Source organism: Sardina pilchardus, chromosome 12 (assembly GCF_963854185.1).
Source record: "Sardina pilchardus chromosome 12, fSarPil1.1, whole genome shotgun sequence".
Classification (NCBI taxonomy): Eukaryota; Metazoa; Chordata; class Actinopteri; order Clupeiformes; family Clupeidae; genus Sardina; species Sardina pilchardus.
The window spans coordinates 32,755,581-32,773,080 of record NC_085005.1 but is presented as its reverse complement, the minus strand read 5'-3'; the positions used below and the strand labels follow the sequence as shown (position 1 = coordinate 32,773,080).

Below are 17,500 nucleotides of genomic sequence, written 5' to 3'. Positions count from 1 at the left end.
AGGAAGCGGTGAAGAAGTTGACCGCCAGTGCAGGCACACACTCTAAGCTGGCCAAGCCCGTGCAGGAGCTGATTCGCACCATCTTCGACGTGGAGAGCATGAAGAAGGCCATGGTGGAGTTCGAGGTAATATATACACACCACACTGAGTGTGTGTTCTGTTCCTTGCTGTGATTTCCACCTGTGACCTGTGATGTCATGATGTGTTCTCCCCGTGAGATGTGATGTCATGCTGTGACTCCTCCCCCCTCCAGATCGACCTGCAGAAGATGCCTCTGGGAAAGCTGAGCAAGAGGCAGATCCAGAACGCCTACGCCCTCCTCAGCGAAGTCCAGCAGGTCACTTACGCCCTCTCACACTCCACACCGCTATTTAGCACACGCTATGCTAATCACACCGCTATTTAGCACACGCTATGCTAATCACACCGCCATTTAGCACACGCTATGCTAATCACACCGCCATTTAGCACACGCAGTGCTAATCACGCCATTTAGCACACACTATGCTAGTCACACCGCCATTTAGCACACGCATAGCTAATCACACACTCCACACCGCCATTTAGCACACGCAATGCTAATCACACACTCCACACCGCCATTTAGCACACGCTATGCTAATCACTGCCCTTACGCACTACACACCGCCATTTAGCACACGCAGTGTTAATCACACACTCCACACCGCCATTTAGCACACGCAATACTAATCACGCCATTTAGCACACACTATGCTAATCACAAGTCTCTGTCATGGTTACTGCACCTACGCACTCCACAACATCATTAGCACACGCAATGCTAATCACTGCCCTTACGCACTACATGCGCTATGCTAATCACAAGTCTGTCATGGTTACTGCACATACGCACTCCACAACATCATTAGCACACGCAATGCTAATCACGCTTTCCACACCGCCATCTTGCTCTCACACAATCACAAGTCTCTGTCATGGTCATGGTTGTGAAGGATAACCTTATGTTGGATTTTTTATTATATATTCATGAATCTCCATTCATCTCCTCTGACAGGCGGTCTCAGACAGTGCTTCAGAATCCACCATTCTGGATCTGTCCAATCGCTTTTACACGCTCATCCCGCACGACTTTGGCATGAAGAAGCCGCCTCTCCTCAACAACCTCGACTACATCCAGGTACGGCACCTACTATACACACACTCACACATCAACACCATATACTACACACACTCACACATCAACACCATCTACTATACACACACTCACACATCGACACCATATACTACACACACTCACACATCAACACCATATACTACACACACTCACACATCAACACCATATACTACACACACTCACACATCAACACCATCTACTATACACACTCACACATCAACACCATATACTACACACACTCACACATCAACACCATCTACTACACACACTCACACATCAACACCATATACTACACACACTCACACATCAACACCATCTACTATACACACTCACACATCAACACCATATACTACACACACTCACACATCAACACCATCTACTATACACACTCACACATCAACACCATATACTACACACACTCACACATCAACACCATCTACTATACACACACTCACACATCAACACCATCTACTACACACACTCACACATCAACACCATATACTACACACACTCACACATCAACACCATCTACTATACACACACTCACACATCAACACCATATACTACACACACTCACACATCAACACCATCTACTATACACACACTCACACATCAACACCATCTACTATACACACTCACACACATCAACACCATATACTACACACACTCACACATCAACACCATATACTACACACACTCACACATCAACACCATCTACTATACACACACACACACATCAACACCATCTACTATACACACACTCACACATCAACACCATATACTACACACACTCACACATCAACACCATATACTACACACACTCACACATCAACACCATCTACTATACACACACTCACACATCAACACCATCTACTATACACACACTCACACATCAACACCATCTACTATACACACACTCACACATCAACACCATATACTACACACACTCACACATCAACACCATATACTATACACACACACACATCAACACCATCTACTATACACACACTCACACATCAACACCATATACTACACACACTCACACATCAACACCATCTACTATACACACACTCACACATCAACACCATATACTATACACACTCACACATCAACACCATATACTACACACACACACACATCAACACCATATACTACACACACACACACATCAACACCATCTACTACACACACTCACACATCAACACCATCTACTATACACACACTCACACATCAACACCATATACTACACACACTCACACATCAACACCATATACTACACACACTCACACATCAACACCATCTACTATACACACACTCACACATCAACACCATATACTATACACACTCACACATCAACACCATATACTACACACACACACACATCAACACCATATACTACACACACACACACATCAACACCATCTACTACACACACTCACACATCAACACCATCTACTATACACACACTCACACATCAACACCATATACTACACACACTCACACATCAACACCATATACTATACACACACTCACACATCAACACCATATACTATACACACACTCACACATCAACACCATATACTACACACACTCACACATCAACACCATCTACTACACACACTCACACATCAACACCATCTACTACACACACTCACACATCAACACCATATACTACACACACTCACACATCAACACCATCTACTATACACACACTCACACATCAACACCATATACTACACACACTCACACATCAACACCATCTACTATATACACACACACACGGCACCGGCCCTCAGGACCCCGCGCGCTAGCCAGCGCTGATTTAAAGCAATAGTTCGGAATTTTGGACATAGGACCTCATTTCCAACTCAGTCTGGGTGATATAGGTCGGTGAAGACCATTTTCAGTGAATTTCTGCCCTTCCTATGAGTTGCAGCGTTCATCTCGTGCTAATCTGGTGCCAAGATAACGCAAGTCAACGGTAACATCCAGCCTGCCACTGAAAACACTCCACAGAACACCCGAAACAAATACATTTTAACGTCAGACTATCGATGCACATGCCTAGTGTTGATAGAACCATGTTAGAAATAAAACGAACCTTGCATCGCATTGCAATAGCCTACTTTGTTCCCTGTATGGCAGTGGCGGATTGATATTGAGAAACTAGTCCCTCAAAATGTAATAAATCATTGAGTTGCAAGGTTAGTTTTATTTCTAAAATTATTCTATCAACACGGACATGTATATCGATAGTCCGACGATTTAATTGACTTGTCTCGGGTGTGCGGTGGAGTGAGTAAGACTGTTGTTGATGTCAGACTGATGTTACCGTAGAAATGTGTTAGCTCAAAACCAGCGTTAGCAAAGGGGGACGCTGCAACTGAAGGAAGGGGCTAAACGCGATAAAAACGGTCTCCACCGACCTATATCACCTCGGTAAAGTTGGAAATGAGGTCCTATGTCCAAAATTCCGAACTATTCCTTTAAGGCCTTCAGATATCTTGATGGCTTGTCAGCTGATTAAAATGTACTTTAAATAAAGTAATAAGGTGGGAGTGTGTACTTCTGTATGTAATTGTGCACACTCTGTCCCCAAGGCCAAGGTCCAGATGCTGGACAATCTGCTGGACATCGAGGTGGCCTACAGCCTGCTGCGCGGAGGAGCAGAGGACAACAAGAAGGACCCCATCGACATCAACTACGAGAAGCTCAGAACAAAGATCGAGGTAAGCGTTCATCAGTTATGAGAGAAATTCAAAACAAAGATCGAGGTAAGCGCTCATCAGTTATGAGAGAAATTCAGAAGTAAGATCGAGGTAAGCGCTCATCAGTTATGAGAGAAATTCAGAAGTAAGATCGAGGTAAGCGCTCATCAGTTATGAGAGAAATTCAAAACAAAGATTGAGGTAAGCGCTCATCAGTTATGAGAGAAATTCAGAAGTAAGATCGAGGTAAGCGCTCATCAGTTATGAGAGAAATTCAGAAGTAAGATCGAGGTAAGCGTTCATCAGTTATGAGAGAAATTCAGAAGTAAGATCGAGGTAAGCACTCATCAGTTATGAGAGAAATTCAGAAGTAAGACCGAGGTTAGCTGTCATAAACTACGAGAAACTCAAAAGAAAATGAATTTGTTTCGGGTGTTGTGTGGAGTGGGTAAAGAATGTTTAGTGGCAGGCTGGATGTTACCGTTGAATTGCGTTAGCTCAGCACCAGCTTAGCAAAGGCAGGTTAAGGACGGGATGAAATGCGCTGAAAACCGTCTCCAGCGGCCTATATCACCCCGACTAAGTTGGAAATGAGGGCCTACGTCCAAAACTCCTAACTATTCAACTATGACAGACTTAAAAAGCATAGAGGTCAGCTTGATAACTAAGAGAGATTCAAAATGCTGATCATGGTAATTCCATCAACTACAAAAAAGAAAAAAACACCAGGGGGTAAGCTCTATTAACGCAGTAGCTATAGAAGTACCTCTAGTTGGCGCTCTAGAGTCTAGAGACCAGAAATACCAAAGCGATATTGAATGCCTGTAACTACAAGGAACTCAGAACAAAGATTGAAGTAAACTCTCTGCTCTGCTAAAGACTGAAAGAGCATATCCTGGCACCACTTAAAAAGTCCCTCGGAAATGCCTTACCCTGTACATAATGGAAAATGCAGTTTATCTGTGTGTGGGATCTGTGAGCTCTACGTAATAGTGTGTGTGTTTTGCAGGTTGTTGATCAGTCTTCACATGAAGCTCAGCTCATCCAACAGTATGTGAAGAACACACATGCTGCCACACACAACACCTACACTCTGGAGGTGGAAGAGGTGAGATCCTCAAACACACACACACACAGTTGTATATCACATATGATGTTGAATGCTGTTGGACCATAGCTGTGAATGTTTCTCTGCAGATGTTTAAGGTGGAGTAGAACTGATTATAGTGGATGTAAATGTCGGAGTGTAAATGTGGAGAACTGGTTATAGTGGATGTAAATGTCTGGAGTGTAAATGTGGAGAACTGATTATAGTGGATGTAAATGTCGGAGTGTAAATATGGAGAACTGATTATAGTGGATGTAAATGTCGGAGTGTAAATATGGAGAACTGATTATAGTGGATGTAAATGTCGGAGTGTAAATATGGAGAACTGATTATAGTGGATGTAAATGTCTGAGTGTAAATGTGGAGAACTGATTATAGTGGATGTAAATGTCTGAGTGTAAATGTGGAGAACTGATTATAGTGGATGTAAATGTTTGAGTGTAAATGTGGAGAACTGGTTATAGTGGATGTAAATGTGGAGAACTGATTATAGGGGATGTAAATGTCTGAGTGTAAATGGGCGCTGTTTCCTGCAGATCTTTAAGGTGGTGCGGGAGGGCGAGTACCAGCGCTTCCGTCCGTTCGAGGAGCTCCATAACCGCCAGCTACTGTGGCACGGCTCCCGCGCCACCAACTACGCCGGCATCCTGTCGCAGGGTCTGCGCATCGCGCCGCCCGAGGCACCAGTGGTACGTAGCGCCACAGCGCCCCCTGCTGCAGGGGGGGTCAACACAACAGGCACATGCCAGTCACAGGGTGGTCATGACAACAGGCACATGCCAGTCACAGACTGGACAACACAACAGAAACATGACCACAGTCACAGGGTGGTCATGACAACAGGCACATGCCAGTCACAGACTGGACAACACAACAGAAACATGACCACAGTCACAGGGTGGTCATGACAACAGGCACATGCCAGTCACAGGGTGGACAACACAACAGATACATGACCACAGTCACAGGGTGGTCATGACAACAGGCACATGCCAGTCACAGGGTGGACAACACAACAGATACATGACCACAGTCACAGGGTGGTCATGACAACAGGCACATGCCAGTCACAGACTGGACAACACAACAGAAACATGACCACAGTCACAGACTGGACAACACAACACAACAGAAACATGACCACAGTCACAGACTGGACAACACAACACAACAGAAACATGACCATAGTCACTGGGTGGACAACACAACAGATATATGACCACAGTCACAGGGAGGACAACACAACAGATATATGACCACAGTCACAGGGTGGACAATGCTAGAGGTAGATACATGGTCATAGCTGTGACTGTGATCATGGACCAGACTGCAGAGTCCTCCAGTCAGCACACGCTGAATTTAGCATAAAGGTGTAAATGAACCGCCATTTATGGTCACTCCTTCCTCTTCCTCTTGCTGCTCTTCGTCATGCTGTGGTGCTCAGGTTCCACACACGTTCTGCATCCATCAGTGTTAGGTTCCACACACGTTCTGCATCCATCAGTGTTAGGTTCCACATCCATCAGTGTTAGGTTCCACACACGTTCCCTCATCCATCAGTGTTAGGTTCCACACACGTTCTGCATCCATCAGTGTTAGGTTCCACACACGTTCTGCATCCATCAGTGTTGGGTTCCACACACGTTCCCTCATCCATCAGTGTCAAAAAAGACTGAAAGTGCTTCCCAGACATTTGATTTTTAATCTGTGTGTGTGTGTGTGTGTGTGTGTGTGTGTGTGTGGCCTGTTTGCAGACGGGTTACATGTTTGGTAAAGGTGTGTACTTCGCCGACATGGTGTCCAAGAGCGCCAACTACTGCCACACCTCCCAGGCCGACCCGGTCGGTCTCATCCTCCTGGCCGACGTCGCCCTCGGCAACATGTGAGTGTTCCGTGTGTGTGTGTGTGTGTGTTAACAGATGGGTTAGAACTCTGTGTGTATGTTTGTTTGTTTGTTTGTTTGTTTGTTTGTTTGTTTGTTTGTTTGTGTGTATATGTACGGGATAATGGACGACACGCCGTGCTGTTATTCAAAGTCAATGCACGTTCTAGACGGTGATACGGCCCGACGCGAAGCGGAGGGACGTTCCGTCTAGAAAAGTGCATTAACTTTGAATAACCGCACGGCGTGAAGTCCAGTGGAATAATTGTGTTTATTGGTTATACTCTTTTTGGCACTTGTTTAAATGCTTATGCACTTGTTTCTCAACAGGCATGAGCTGAAGAAAGCATCACACGTCACAAAAGTACCGAAGGGTAAACACAGTGTTAAAGGTGAGGAAACGAAACACACACAGCATGCGTTATCTGACATTAATAACATCATACAGCATGTGTTATCTGACATTAATAACATCATACAGCATGTGTTATCTGACATTAATAACATCATACAGCATATGTTATCTGCTATGTTTTAACATCACACAGTATGCGTTATATGTAAGGGATAATCAACGACGCGCCGTGCGTTTATAGGAAAATAATGCACGTTCGAAGTGGTAATAAGGACCCGACGCCGCAGGCGAAGGGGACTTTACACTTCGATAAGTGCATTATTTTCCTATAAATGGATATAAAAGGGATAATGTATAGAACGCCGGTCATTATCGGAAAATAATTCCCGACAGGACGGACAGAACCCCGACGCGCAGCGGAGGGGTTTTGCTTCGTACTGAAGGGAATTATTTTCAGATAATGACCGGCGTTCTATACATTATCGCGCTTATTATATGGCTACTTGCCAAAACGAGAAAATAAACTTCTCAATGTGTCTTTAGCAATGACTTGGCTACCGTTTCGTGGCTTCCGCAACAACTATAGCGGAGTGAACCCGTTGCCATTGGCAGCGGTCATTATACCTTCGGAGCGGTCATTATGCAAATATAACGGACCGGTAGAACGTTGAGAGGCCCATTCAAAGTGAATGGGAGCTCCCTCAACATTCTAGAGAGCCGTATAATAAAGAAAAATAATGCACGTTCCAAACAGCGCATCACAATAGGAAATTTGACCAAGCAGTGGTATAAGACATGTTATAACATCATAATAGCATATGTTATCTGACATGTTATAGCATCAAACAGTATGCGTTATCTGACATTAATAACATAATAGCATACGCTATCTGACATTTTATAATGTCAGCAGCCACCTTGTAATTCATGGGAATGTCTACAAGTACTATTGACGCGCCGGCCTATTGTCGCATGCGCCCTGGTTGTGTTGTGTGACGCTCCCTATTGTCGCATGCGCCCTGGTTGTGTTGTGTGACGCTCCCTCTCCCGTGATGCCCTGGTTGTGTTGTCTGACGCTCCCTCTCCCGTGATGCCCTGGTTGTGTTGTCTGACGCTCCCTATTGTCGCGCGCGCCCTGGTTGTGTTGTGTTGTGTTGTGTTGTGTTGTGTTGTGTTGTGTTGTGTTGTGTTGTGTTGTGTTGTGTTGTGTTGTGTTGTGTTGTGTTGTGTTGTCTGACGCTCCCTCTCCCGTGATGCCCTGGTTGTGTTGTGTGACGCTCCCTCTCCCTCTCCCGTGATGCCCAGGCGTGGGCAGAACCGCGCCGGACCCCAGTGCCACGGTGAAGCTGGACGGCGTGGACGTGCCGCTGGGCAAGGGCTCCACCACCAACATAGAGGACACCAGCCTGCTGTACAACGAGTATCCTTTCCTCTCCTGGGAGCCCCGACGGGTGGCCGACCAGACGGCTGACCAGACGGCTGACCACAGCTCTGATGCCCGCAGTGGCGTTACGTGGCTATGGCTATGGTTGTGGCTATGGCTATGGTTGTGGCTATGGTTATGGCTATGGCTATGGTTATGGCTATGGTTATGGCTATGGCTATGGCTATGGTTGTGGCTATGGTTGTGGCTATGGCTATGGCTATGGCTATGGCTATGGTTGTGGCTATGGTTATGGCTATGGTTGTGGCTATGGCTATGGTTGTGGCTATGGCTATAGTTGTGGCTATGGCTATAGTTGTGGCTATGGCTATGGCTATGGCTATGGCTATGGCTATGGCTATGGTTGTGGCTATGGTTGTGGCTATGGTTATGGCTATGGTTATGGCTATGGCTATGGCTATGGTTGTGGCTATTTGGCAGACGCCTTTGTCCAAAGCGACATACAAATAAAAACAATACAATAATTAATTTCACAGTGAAGAATATCAAAAGGTTGGTTAGACTACAGTAGGGAGAATAGCTATATAAACAATAAACAGATAGATAGATAGATACTTGATGATGCCATGTTATTAACCTCTAGCTACAGAAATGGATGGATGGATGAATGCTATGCAGGGATGGATGGATGGATGGATGGATACTATGGATGCATGCTATGGAGGGATAAATGTGTTTGGTGATGCCATGTTTATTTGTTTGTTTGTTTATTTGTTTGTTTATGCTGCTGCTGTGTTGGGGTGCTGTCACCCCTTTCCCTCTACTAGACGTGTTTCCCTTAACCGCCCCTCCTCAGATACATTGTGTACGACGTCGCTCAGGTGAACCTCAAGTACCTGCTGAAGATCCGCTTCAACTACCAGACGTCCCTGTGGTGAGGACGGGCACCTCACCTTTGACCTTTCACCTCTGATCTCAGCCCATGGGATGGGGATCCTGTGGACCTGGACATCACCACTGGCCCCCCACTGGGCCCTGCTACACACACACACACACGCACACACACACACACACACACACACGCACACACACACACACACACGCACGCACGCCATCCCCAGGAACTGAAGATGCAGGAATTTACCAAACACACTCATGCCCATCCTGCCTCCTCATCTGTGATACTGTATACTTGTACATGGCTCATAGGCGCTGCCGTTAGCGTTAGCTATGGGTAGGCTTAGCAAGATGTCCGCAAGCCTCCCCTTACTTGCTGTGTTGGGATTGCCCTCCGTTTAACAGGGGAATAGGACCCTTTAGAGGATAAGCTATCTTCCCATTTAAATAATCTCAGAATGGTTAGCTTGATACAGGTGGGAAAAGCTATTCCCATCGATGGTCAAAGCAACACGAGTCTTCCATTTATTTCCGTCTTCCGTCATTTATCTGTCAACAAAAGGGTTTGTTTTTCTTCATTGTAATTTCCTGTTAGGTTTTGGTAAGTTCATATGACACCACCTTCCAACAATAAGGTTCAAACTGAGGTTTGATAGTATTTTGGTAGAAAAAGGCAACGTACAGTATACTTTTATTTGTTGTGAAGGAAGACAACAACTCTCCATTGGATTTGTCCTGTAAGATGCCATGTATTTGATGACATGTTATTGATGCTAGCTAATCCGGTGTAAGACTGTTATAAACCAGGTCGCTAGTAAAAGTCTTCTTTTGTCATTGCTCTGTTCCACTGCTGTTTTTTCTCTCTCCTTTGCTGTTAAAGTTGGCACAGTAATAGATTAAACAAGTAAGCAAAGTTTTTGTTAGATAAAAGCTTATAATAAAAGACAACTGAGCATTGTGAAAGCAGACACACTCCTGATTTCTTTATTTAGTATGAGAAGGACCTGTGGGACTGAATTGCAGCTTTCTGGAAGCGCTTCAGGGAATTTAAACATATTTGTAATGTAAGTCCACAAACTCAACAACGCTGGTCATTTGACGGTAACGTTACATGCATAGACCTTTTCCACAGGTCAGGTCAGTGGAAAAGAAACATTTGTAACCTGCGACCTGACTTTTGCATAGGCCATGTTGAATGCTGCTGCATGCGCTAATGGAGTAAGCATGTTTGAGGCCTGGCCATTTTTGAAAAAATGTGTATTTATATATATATTAATGGGAAATTTACGAACGTGTTGTTAAACAGCATTATAAATCCAAAAAAAAGGTGGTGACATTAAATCCCGCAATGGGTTTTCGGCATGGTTTTCGGTTCGAACAGCCCTCCCTGCCTGCCGCTTTCCCACAATGCACACCGCTAGATGCTCTTTGAAAAAGCGGCGCGGCTAATTCAAGATGGCGGAAATGGAGCAGCTTTTAGATGAGAGTAAGTATCAAACAATAATTTCAGCACATTGTTGTGCTACTCACACTTATGTCCATTAAGCAAGACGTGTTACGGATATGTGAAGAGACGTGTCCAAGTTCACAAACGGTCCATGTAACTACATAATTAACACAACGAGCGAACAAGTAGCTAGCGATAGTTAGCTAAGGACCCTGACAAGCTTGTCATCTAGCTAGCTTGCTAGCAAGCTTTTTCCTTGGAGGCTTCCTAAAGTATACCTCTCAGCTAACTGGGCTAGCTAGCTAAAGTTACTAAAAATAATATTGGTGTGGCAGTGGGTACACCAGGTGTTAGTGCATAATTCATTTGGAGCCTTTCTGCAGCGGGTCTTTTGCTTGACGTCAATCAAAACTCAAAATAGCAGTAAAAGTCGTTTAAGTTTATATTTGAGGGAAGTCAAAAACTGTCAACAAACACCCGTCGGAGCCCGCTAATAGATTGGTGGGTTTAGGATACAGATCAACAATAACAACCGTGTTAGGAAGCCATCTGATAGCTGTTTAGCAAACCAGCAATCTTGGCAGAACTATTTGTTTTCAAGACAACCACATATGTGTAGTTTTTAAATCAACATTAAGTTAGTGTGGTATATGCCACTTGCCTGCATTTTTAAATGCATATTCGAAACGAACTAATCTGGCGTGCCCACGATATGAACACGAATGACGAAACATATTTACATTTTCAATTGTGCAACGTAAACAAAGAATTGAATGTTGAATCATGTTATCTCTATCTCTATTACAAGAGAAAGAAAGAGAGAGAAAAAAAACACTGTAATGACCCTTAGATGTGTGCTACTTGTCCTTTTTGCATATCTTCCACAATCAGGGTTACTGGACGTTAACCAATTTGCATATCTGCAACAGGGCCATATTCTTCCCTGTCTAGACAGCCTGAGGGTGATAAACTATGGATAGAGTGTGTTGGTTGTTGTTGTTGTTGTTGTTGTTGTTGTGTGGGAGGGGGGGGGGTGTCAGTTCTGACACGGCAACGATTATGTTTCCACAACTTTAAAAGGGCAGGGTTAACAAATCTGAATGACTAAAGGGGTTTTACTGTCCAACATGAAGTGCTTTCCTTTTGCTTTGCAGGCTCGTCAGCCAAAGCCCTGGTCAGTCTCAGAGGTAGGTCGACTGTTCTCTATCATGCACATTTATTTGTCTGATATCGCCTCTTTCAGTCTCTCAGATGACTGTTAAAGTGTCACTCCCAGGCTGTAATGTACTGTATCAGAGATATAGCAATGCAATGCTGTAGGTGTCAGATGTCTTGCAATGAAATGCTGTATGTGTCAGATGTCTTGCAATGAAATGCTGTATGTGTCGGAGACAGAGTTGAAATGCTGTATGTGAGTTCCCACTGGAAGTCCTTCTGTTTCTGGGTGTCACTTGGCCAGTGTCACAGCCTCTCCCTGGGTCTCCCTTTGTTTGTTGTGTGTGATTTCTGTGCTTTGTTTGTTGTGTGTGATTTCTGTGCTTTGTTTGTTGTGTGTGATTTCTGTGCTTTGTTTGTTGTGTGTGATTTCTGTGCTTTGCATGATGGGAGTTTGCGTAGTCCAGCTGCAGGGCCGATACGAACCCCAGCTGAGATAACTCTGGGTGTGCTGGGGCCACACTGGCCTCGGTGACCCCCAAATAACTTGTGATTTTGAGCTCAATGTTCAGGTCTTTTTCTGATTTTGTGTCTGCAAGGTGAAGTGCACATATAGCAAATAAATTGTATGTTTGCAATAACTGTTTGGAATTCACCTCATAACATATTGATCCTGATTGATTGGTTTTGTCTGTGTTGATCCTGATTGATTGATTAGTTGTGTCTGTGTTGATCCTGATTGATTGGTTTTGTCTGTGTTGATCCTGATTGATTGGTTTTGTCTGTATTGATCTTGATTGATTGGTTTTGTCTGTGTTGATCCTGATTGATTGGTTTTGTCTATTGATCTTGATTGATTGGTTTTGTCTGTGTTGATCCTGATTGATTAGTGTTGTCTGTATTGATCTTGATTGATTGGTTTTGTCTGTGTTTGCATCCAGAGGGGAGCTTGCTGAAATCCCACAACACCAGAGGGCGGAGCAATCTGACCTCCCTGGAGACGGTGAGATTTCTGACCAATAAGAGCTCTTTATTTGAGTTGTTTACGTTAATTTGAGTTGTTTATATTTATTTGAGTAGTTTATGTATTTTAACTAATGGTGGGTGTATTGTATTTATTTGTTTATGTATTGTATCTGCATGGCATGTGTGTTGCGTTTATTTGTTAATGTATTTCATCTAAATTCCATGTGTGTTGTGTTTATTTGTTTGTATCTTTTATTTATATGTTTGTGTGTTCTATTTATTTGTTTACGTTTGGCAGCCCACGCGGAGCTCCAAGAGAACTCGTCTGTCATGTGAGGAGGAGGAGCGGCCGTTACCCACCCGTTCCCCTAGGAGGAGCCAGAGAGTCACCACTGCCCCTCAGGTGAGATAGTTACCACTGCCCCTCAGGTGAGATAGTTACCACTGCCCCTCCCCCTCAGGTGAGATAGTTACCACTGCCCCTCAGGTGAGATAGTTACCACCGCCCCTCAGGTGAGATAGTCACCACTGCCCCTCAGGTGAGATAGTTACCACCGCCCCTCAGGTGAGATAGTTACCACCGCCCCTCAGGTGAGATAGTTACCACCGCCCCTCAGGTGAGATAGTTACCACTGCCCCTACCCCTCAGGTGAGATAGTCACCACTGCCCCTCAGGTGAGATAGTCACCACCGCCCCTCCCCCTCAGGTGAGATAGTTACCACTAACCCTCAGGTGAGATAGTTACCCCTACCCCTCAGGTGAGAATGGTCACTCACTTAGGAACTGCCCTGTGTGTGTGTGTGTGTGTGTGTGTGTGTGTGTGTGTGTGTGTGTGTGTGTGTGTGTGTGTGTGTGTGTGTGTGTGTGTGTGTGTGTGTGTGTGTGTGTGTGTGTGTGTGTGTGTGTGTGTGTGTGTGTGTGTGTGTGTCCTTACAGAAGCTGGCGGGCGTAGGTACTCCAGATAAGAGAGCGTCTCAGCGGATCGGACTGCGGCTACGCAACCTGCTCAAGCTGCCCAAAGCCCACAAGTGGTGCATCTACGAGTGGTTCTACTCCAACATCGACAGGTGAGTTGGCCAGGTAGCTGAGCTTCTACTCCAACATCGACAGGTGAGTTGGCCAGGTAGCTGAGCTTCTACTCCAACATCGACAGGTGAGTTGGCCAGGTAGCTGAGCTTCTACTCCAACATCGACAGGTGAGTTAGTGTCTGGAAAAAACTGAGACGAGATAGTGAGTCTTTAAAAAAAGGGAACCAATCAGTGGGACTGCACTGGCGCTGTGGTTTAAGCGCTAGTTAACGGTACCTTTTCCATTACTTATTCAAACAACGTCAAACTGCACTGGTGCTGTGGTTTAAACGCTAGTTAACGGTACCTTTTCCATTACTTATTCAAACAACGTCAAACTGCACTGGCGCTGTGGTTTAAGCACTAGTTAACGGTACCTTTTCCATTACTTATTCAAACAACGTCAAACTGCACTGGCGCTGTGGTTTAAGCGCTAGTTAACGGTACCTTTTCCATTACTTATTCAAACGACGTCAAACTGCACTGGCGCTGTGGTTTAAGCGCTAGTTAACGATACCTTTTGCATTACTTATTCAAACAACGTCAAACTGCACTGGCGCTGTGGTTTAAGCGCTAGTTAACGGTACCTTTTCCATTACTTATTCAAACAACGTCAAACTGCACTGGCGCTGTGGTTTAAGCGCTAGTTAACGATGCCTTTTGCATTACTTATTCAAACAACGTCAAACTGCACTGGCGCTGTGGTTTAAGCGCTAGTTAACGATACCTTTTGCATTACTTATTCAAACAACGTCAAACTGCACTGGCGCTGTGGTTTAAACGCTAGTCAACGATACCTTTTGCATTACTTATTCAAACAACGTTACATTTTTTATTAAATTTTTTTAAGTATATTTTTTGGGCTTTTTATGCCTTTAATGATAGAGACAGTGGAGAATTGACAGGAAGTGAATGGGAGAGGGAGCAGGGGTGGGATCCGGAAAGGACCACGGGGCGGGAATCGAACCCGGGTCGCCGGCATACGGTGCAGGTGCCCCAGCCAGTTGCTCCACAGCTGGGGCTGTGCTTACTCATGCCTGTAGCCAGACACCTGCCATGTTGGAGATGAATCAGACAAACAGCTGGAGGGATACGCGAGTAAAAGAGACACACACAGACGTTCTTGTTATTTATAGATAGATGAAAGCTGTCTGCTTGATATAACTGCACCCCCAAAAAGCTAAATATAGTGTTTCTGCCATAGCTCTGACTAACCACATTTCCCTTCTTGTGTGTGTGTGTGTGTGTGTGTGTGTGTGTGTGTGTGTGTGTGTGTGTGTGTGTGTGTGTGTGTGTGTGTGTGTGTGTGTGTGTGTGTGTGTGTGTGTGTGTGTGTGTGTGTGTGTGTGTGTGTAGGCCGCTGTTTGAGGGAGACAATGACTTCTGCCTGTGCCTGAAGGACTCGTTCCCCCATCTGAAGACCAGGAAGCTCACACGCGTGGAGTGGGGCACCATCCGCAGACTCATGGGAAAACCCAGACGGTACACACACATGCGCACACACACACACACACACACACACACACACACACACACACACACACACAGGCACCATCCGCAGACTCATGGGAAAACCCAGACGGTACACACACGCACACACACACACACACACACACCCACATAGGGCCTGAGATGGGCATTAATCCACACAAGATTAACCCTTTCTTCCCTCCCTCTCTCTCTCTCTCTCCTCCCTCTCTCTCCCTCTCTCTCCTCCCTCTCTCTCTCTCCATCTCTATCTCTCTCTCTCCTCCCTCCATCTCTCTCTCTCTCTCTCCATCTCTCTCTCAGGTGTTCCTCTGCGTTCTTTGCTGAGGAGCGGACGGCGCTGAAGACCAAGCGGCAGAAGATGCGTCTGCTGCAGCAGCGCAAGATCACAGACCTGTCCGTGTGTAAGGACCTGCCCGAGGAGATCCCCATGCCCCTCATCATAGGCACCAAAGTCACCGGTGAGTGTGTGTGTGTGTGTGTGTGTGTGTGTGTGTGTGTGTCCGTGTGTAAGGACCTGCCCGAGGAGATCCCCATGCCCCTCATCATAGGCACCAAAGTCACCGGTGAGTGTGTGGGTGTGTGTGTGTGTGTGTGTGTGTGTTCATCTCTCCAGCTCGTCTGAGGGGTGTGCATGATTGGCTGTTTGTAAAGACCAGTCCTATGGTTTAATCTGTGTGTGTGTGTGTGTGTTCATCAGCTCGTCTGAGTGGTGTGCATGATTGGCTGTTTGTAAGGACCAGTCCTATGGTTTAATCTCTGTGTGTGTGTGTGTGTGTGTGTGTGTGTGTGTGTGTGTGTGTGTGTGTGTGTGTGTGTGTGTGTGTGTGTGTGTGTGTGTGTGTGTGTGTGTGTGTGTGTGTGTGTGTGTGTGTTCATCAGCTTGTCTGAGGGGTGTGCATGATTGGCTGTTTGTAAGGACCAGTCCTATGGTTTAATCTCTGTGTGTGTGTGTGTGTGTGTGTGTTCATCAGCTCGTCTGAGGGGTGTGCATGATGGGCTGTTCACTGGTCAGATCGACGCCGTCGACACGAGCGCTGCCACCTACCGCGTCACCTTCGACCGTAGCGGTCTGGGAACACACACCGTCCCCGACTACGAAGTCCTCGTGAGTGTACACACACACACACACACACACACACACACACACACACACACACACACACACACACACTGTCCCTGACTATGAAGTCCTCATGAGTCAGTTAGCCTATGCCAGATGACATATGTAGAGCATTTTAATTCTTCAAAATAACATTTGAACAAACTTCATATCACTAAGGACATAACAGACTTAGGCTAGGTTAGCGGCGAGGCTAGCTACGGTATCACTGGACAGACTTGGCTAGGTTAGCGGCGAGGCTAGCTACGGTATCACTATGGACAGACTTGGCTAGGTTAGCGGCGAGGCTAGCTACGGTATCACTATGGACAGACTTGGCTAGGTTAGTGGCGAGGCTAGCTACGGTATCACTATGGACAGACTTGGCTAGGTTAGCGGCGAGGCTAGCTACGGTATCACTATGGACAGACTTGGCTAGGTTAGCGGCGAGGCTAGCTACGGTATCACTATGGACAGACTTGGCTAGGTTAGCGGCGAGGCTAACCTAGTGATGTCCTTACGGTATCACTATGGACAGACTTGGCTATGTTAGCGGCGAGGCTAGCTGCGGTATCACTATGGACAGACTTGGCTAGGTTAGCGGCGAGGCTAACCTAGTGATGTCCTTACGGTATCACTATGGACAGACTTGGCTATGTTAGCAGTGAGGCTAGCTGCGGTATCACCAGAGCCCGTCTACGGAAAGCCTGTTCACTTCCTGTTAAGCCAAATTTGTACTGAATTTGGTTGCAGTTCCACCAGAGTTCCACTGGGGTTGATCAC

General features: G+C 45.7%; 2 protein-coding genes across 3 annotated transcripts in view; both read left to right on the top strand.

Moving 5' to 3' along the window:
- parp1 (poly (ADP-ribose) polymerase 1) overlaps positions 1-10,476 on the top strand; it is a 31,226-nt gene extending 20,750 nt beyond the window's left edge. The window contains exons 14-23 of the mRNA XM_062550377.1: positions 1-125; positions 254-337; positions 1,037-1,159; positions 3,757-3,885; positions 4,874-4,972; positions 5,509-5,661; positions 6,727-6,854; positions 7,185-7,246; positions 8,515-8,629; positions 9,450-10,476. The exon at positions 1-125 is cut by the window's left edge and continues 4 nt beyond it. Coding sequence (XP_062406361.1) covers positions 1-125; positions 254-337; positions 1,037-1,159; positions 3,757-3,885; positions 4,874-4,972; positions 5,509-5,661; positions 6,727-6,854; positions 7,185-7,246; positions 8,515-8,629; positions 9,450-9,531 — 1,100 coding nt within the window. The 3' untranslated portion in view covers positions 9,532-10,476. The remainder of the gene's footprint in view (positions 126-253; positions 338-1,036; positions 1,160-3,756; positions 3,886-4,873; positions 4,973-5,508; positions 5,662-6,726; positions 6,855-7,184; positions 7,247-8,514; positions 8,630-9,449) is intronic.
- A 403-nt stretch (positions 10,477-10,879) lies between these two features.
- The window catches only part of lin9 (lin-9 DREAM MuvB core complex component), an 11,961-nt gene continuing 5,340 nt past the window's right edge, over positions 10,880-17,500 (top strand). Inside the window, exons 1-8 of one of the 2 annotated variants that reach the window (XM_062550376.1) lie at positions 10,880-10,976; positions 12,092-12,124; positions 13,034-13,095; positions 13,357-13,461; positions 13,999-14,126; positions 15,484-15,609; positions 15,919-16,076; positions 16,590-16,723. In XM_062550376.1, coding sequence (XP_062406360.1) covers positions 10,946-10,976; positions 12,092-12,124; positions 13,034-13,095; positions 13,357-13,461; positions 13,999-14,126; positions 15,484-15,609; positions 15,919-16,076; positions 16,590-16,723 — 777 coding nt within the window. In that variant the 5' untranslated portion in view covers positions 10,880-10,945. Of the gene's footprint in view, positions 10,977-12,091; positions 12,125-13,033; positions 13,096-13,356; positions 13,462-13,995; positions 14,127-15,483; positions 15,610-15,918; positions 16,077-16,589; positions 16,724-17,500 lie in introns of both variants that reach the window. The other variant, XM_062550375.1, reaches the window with a different exon arrangement.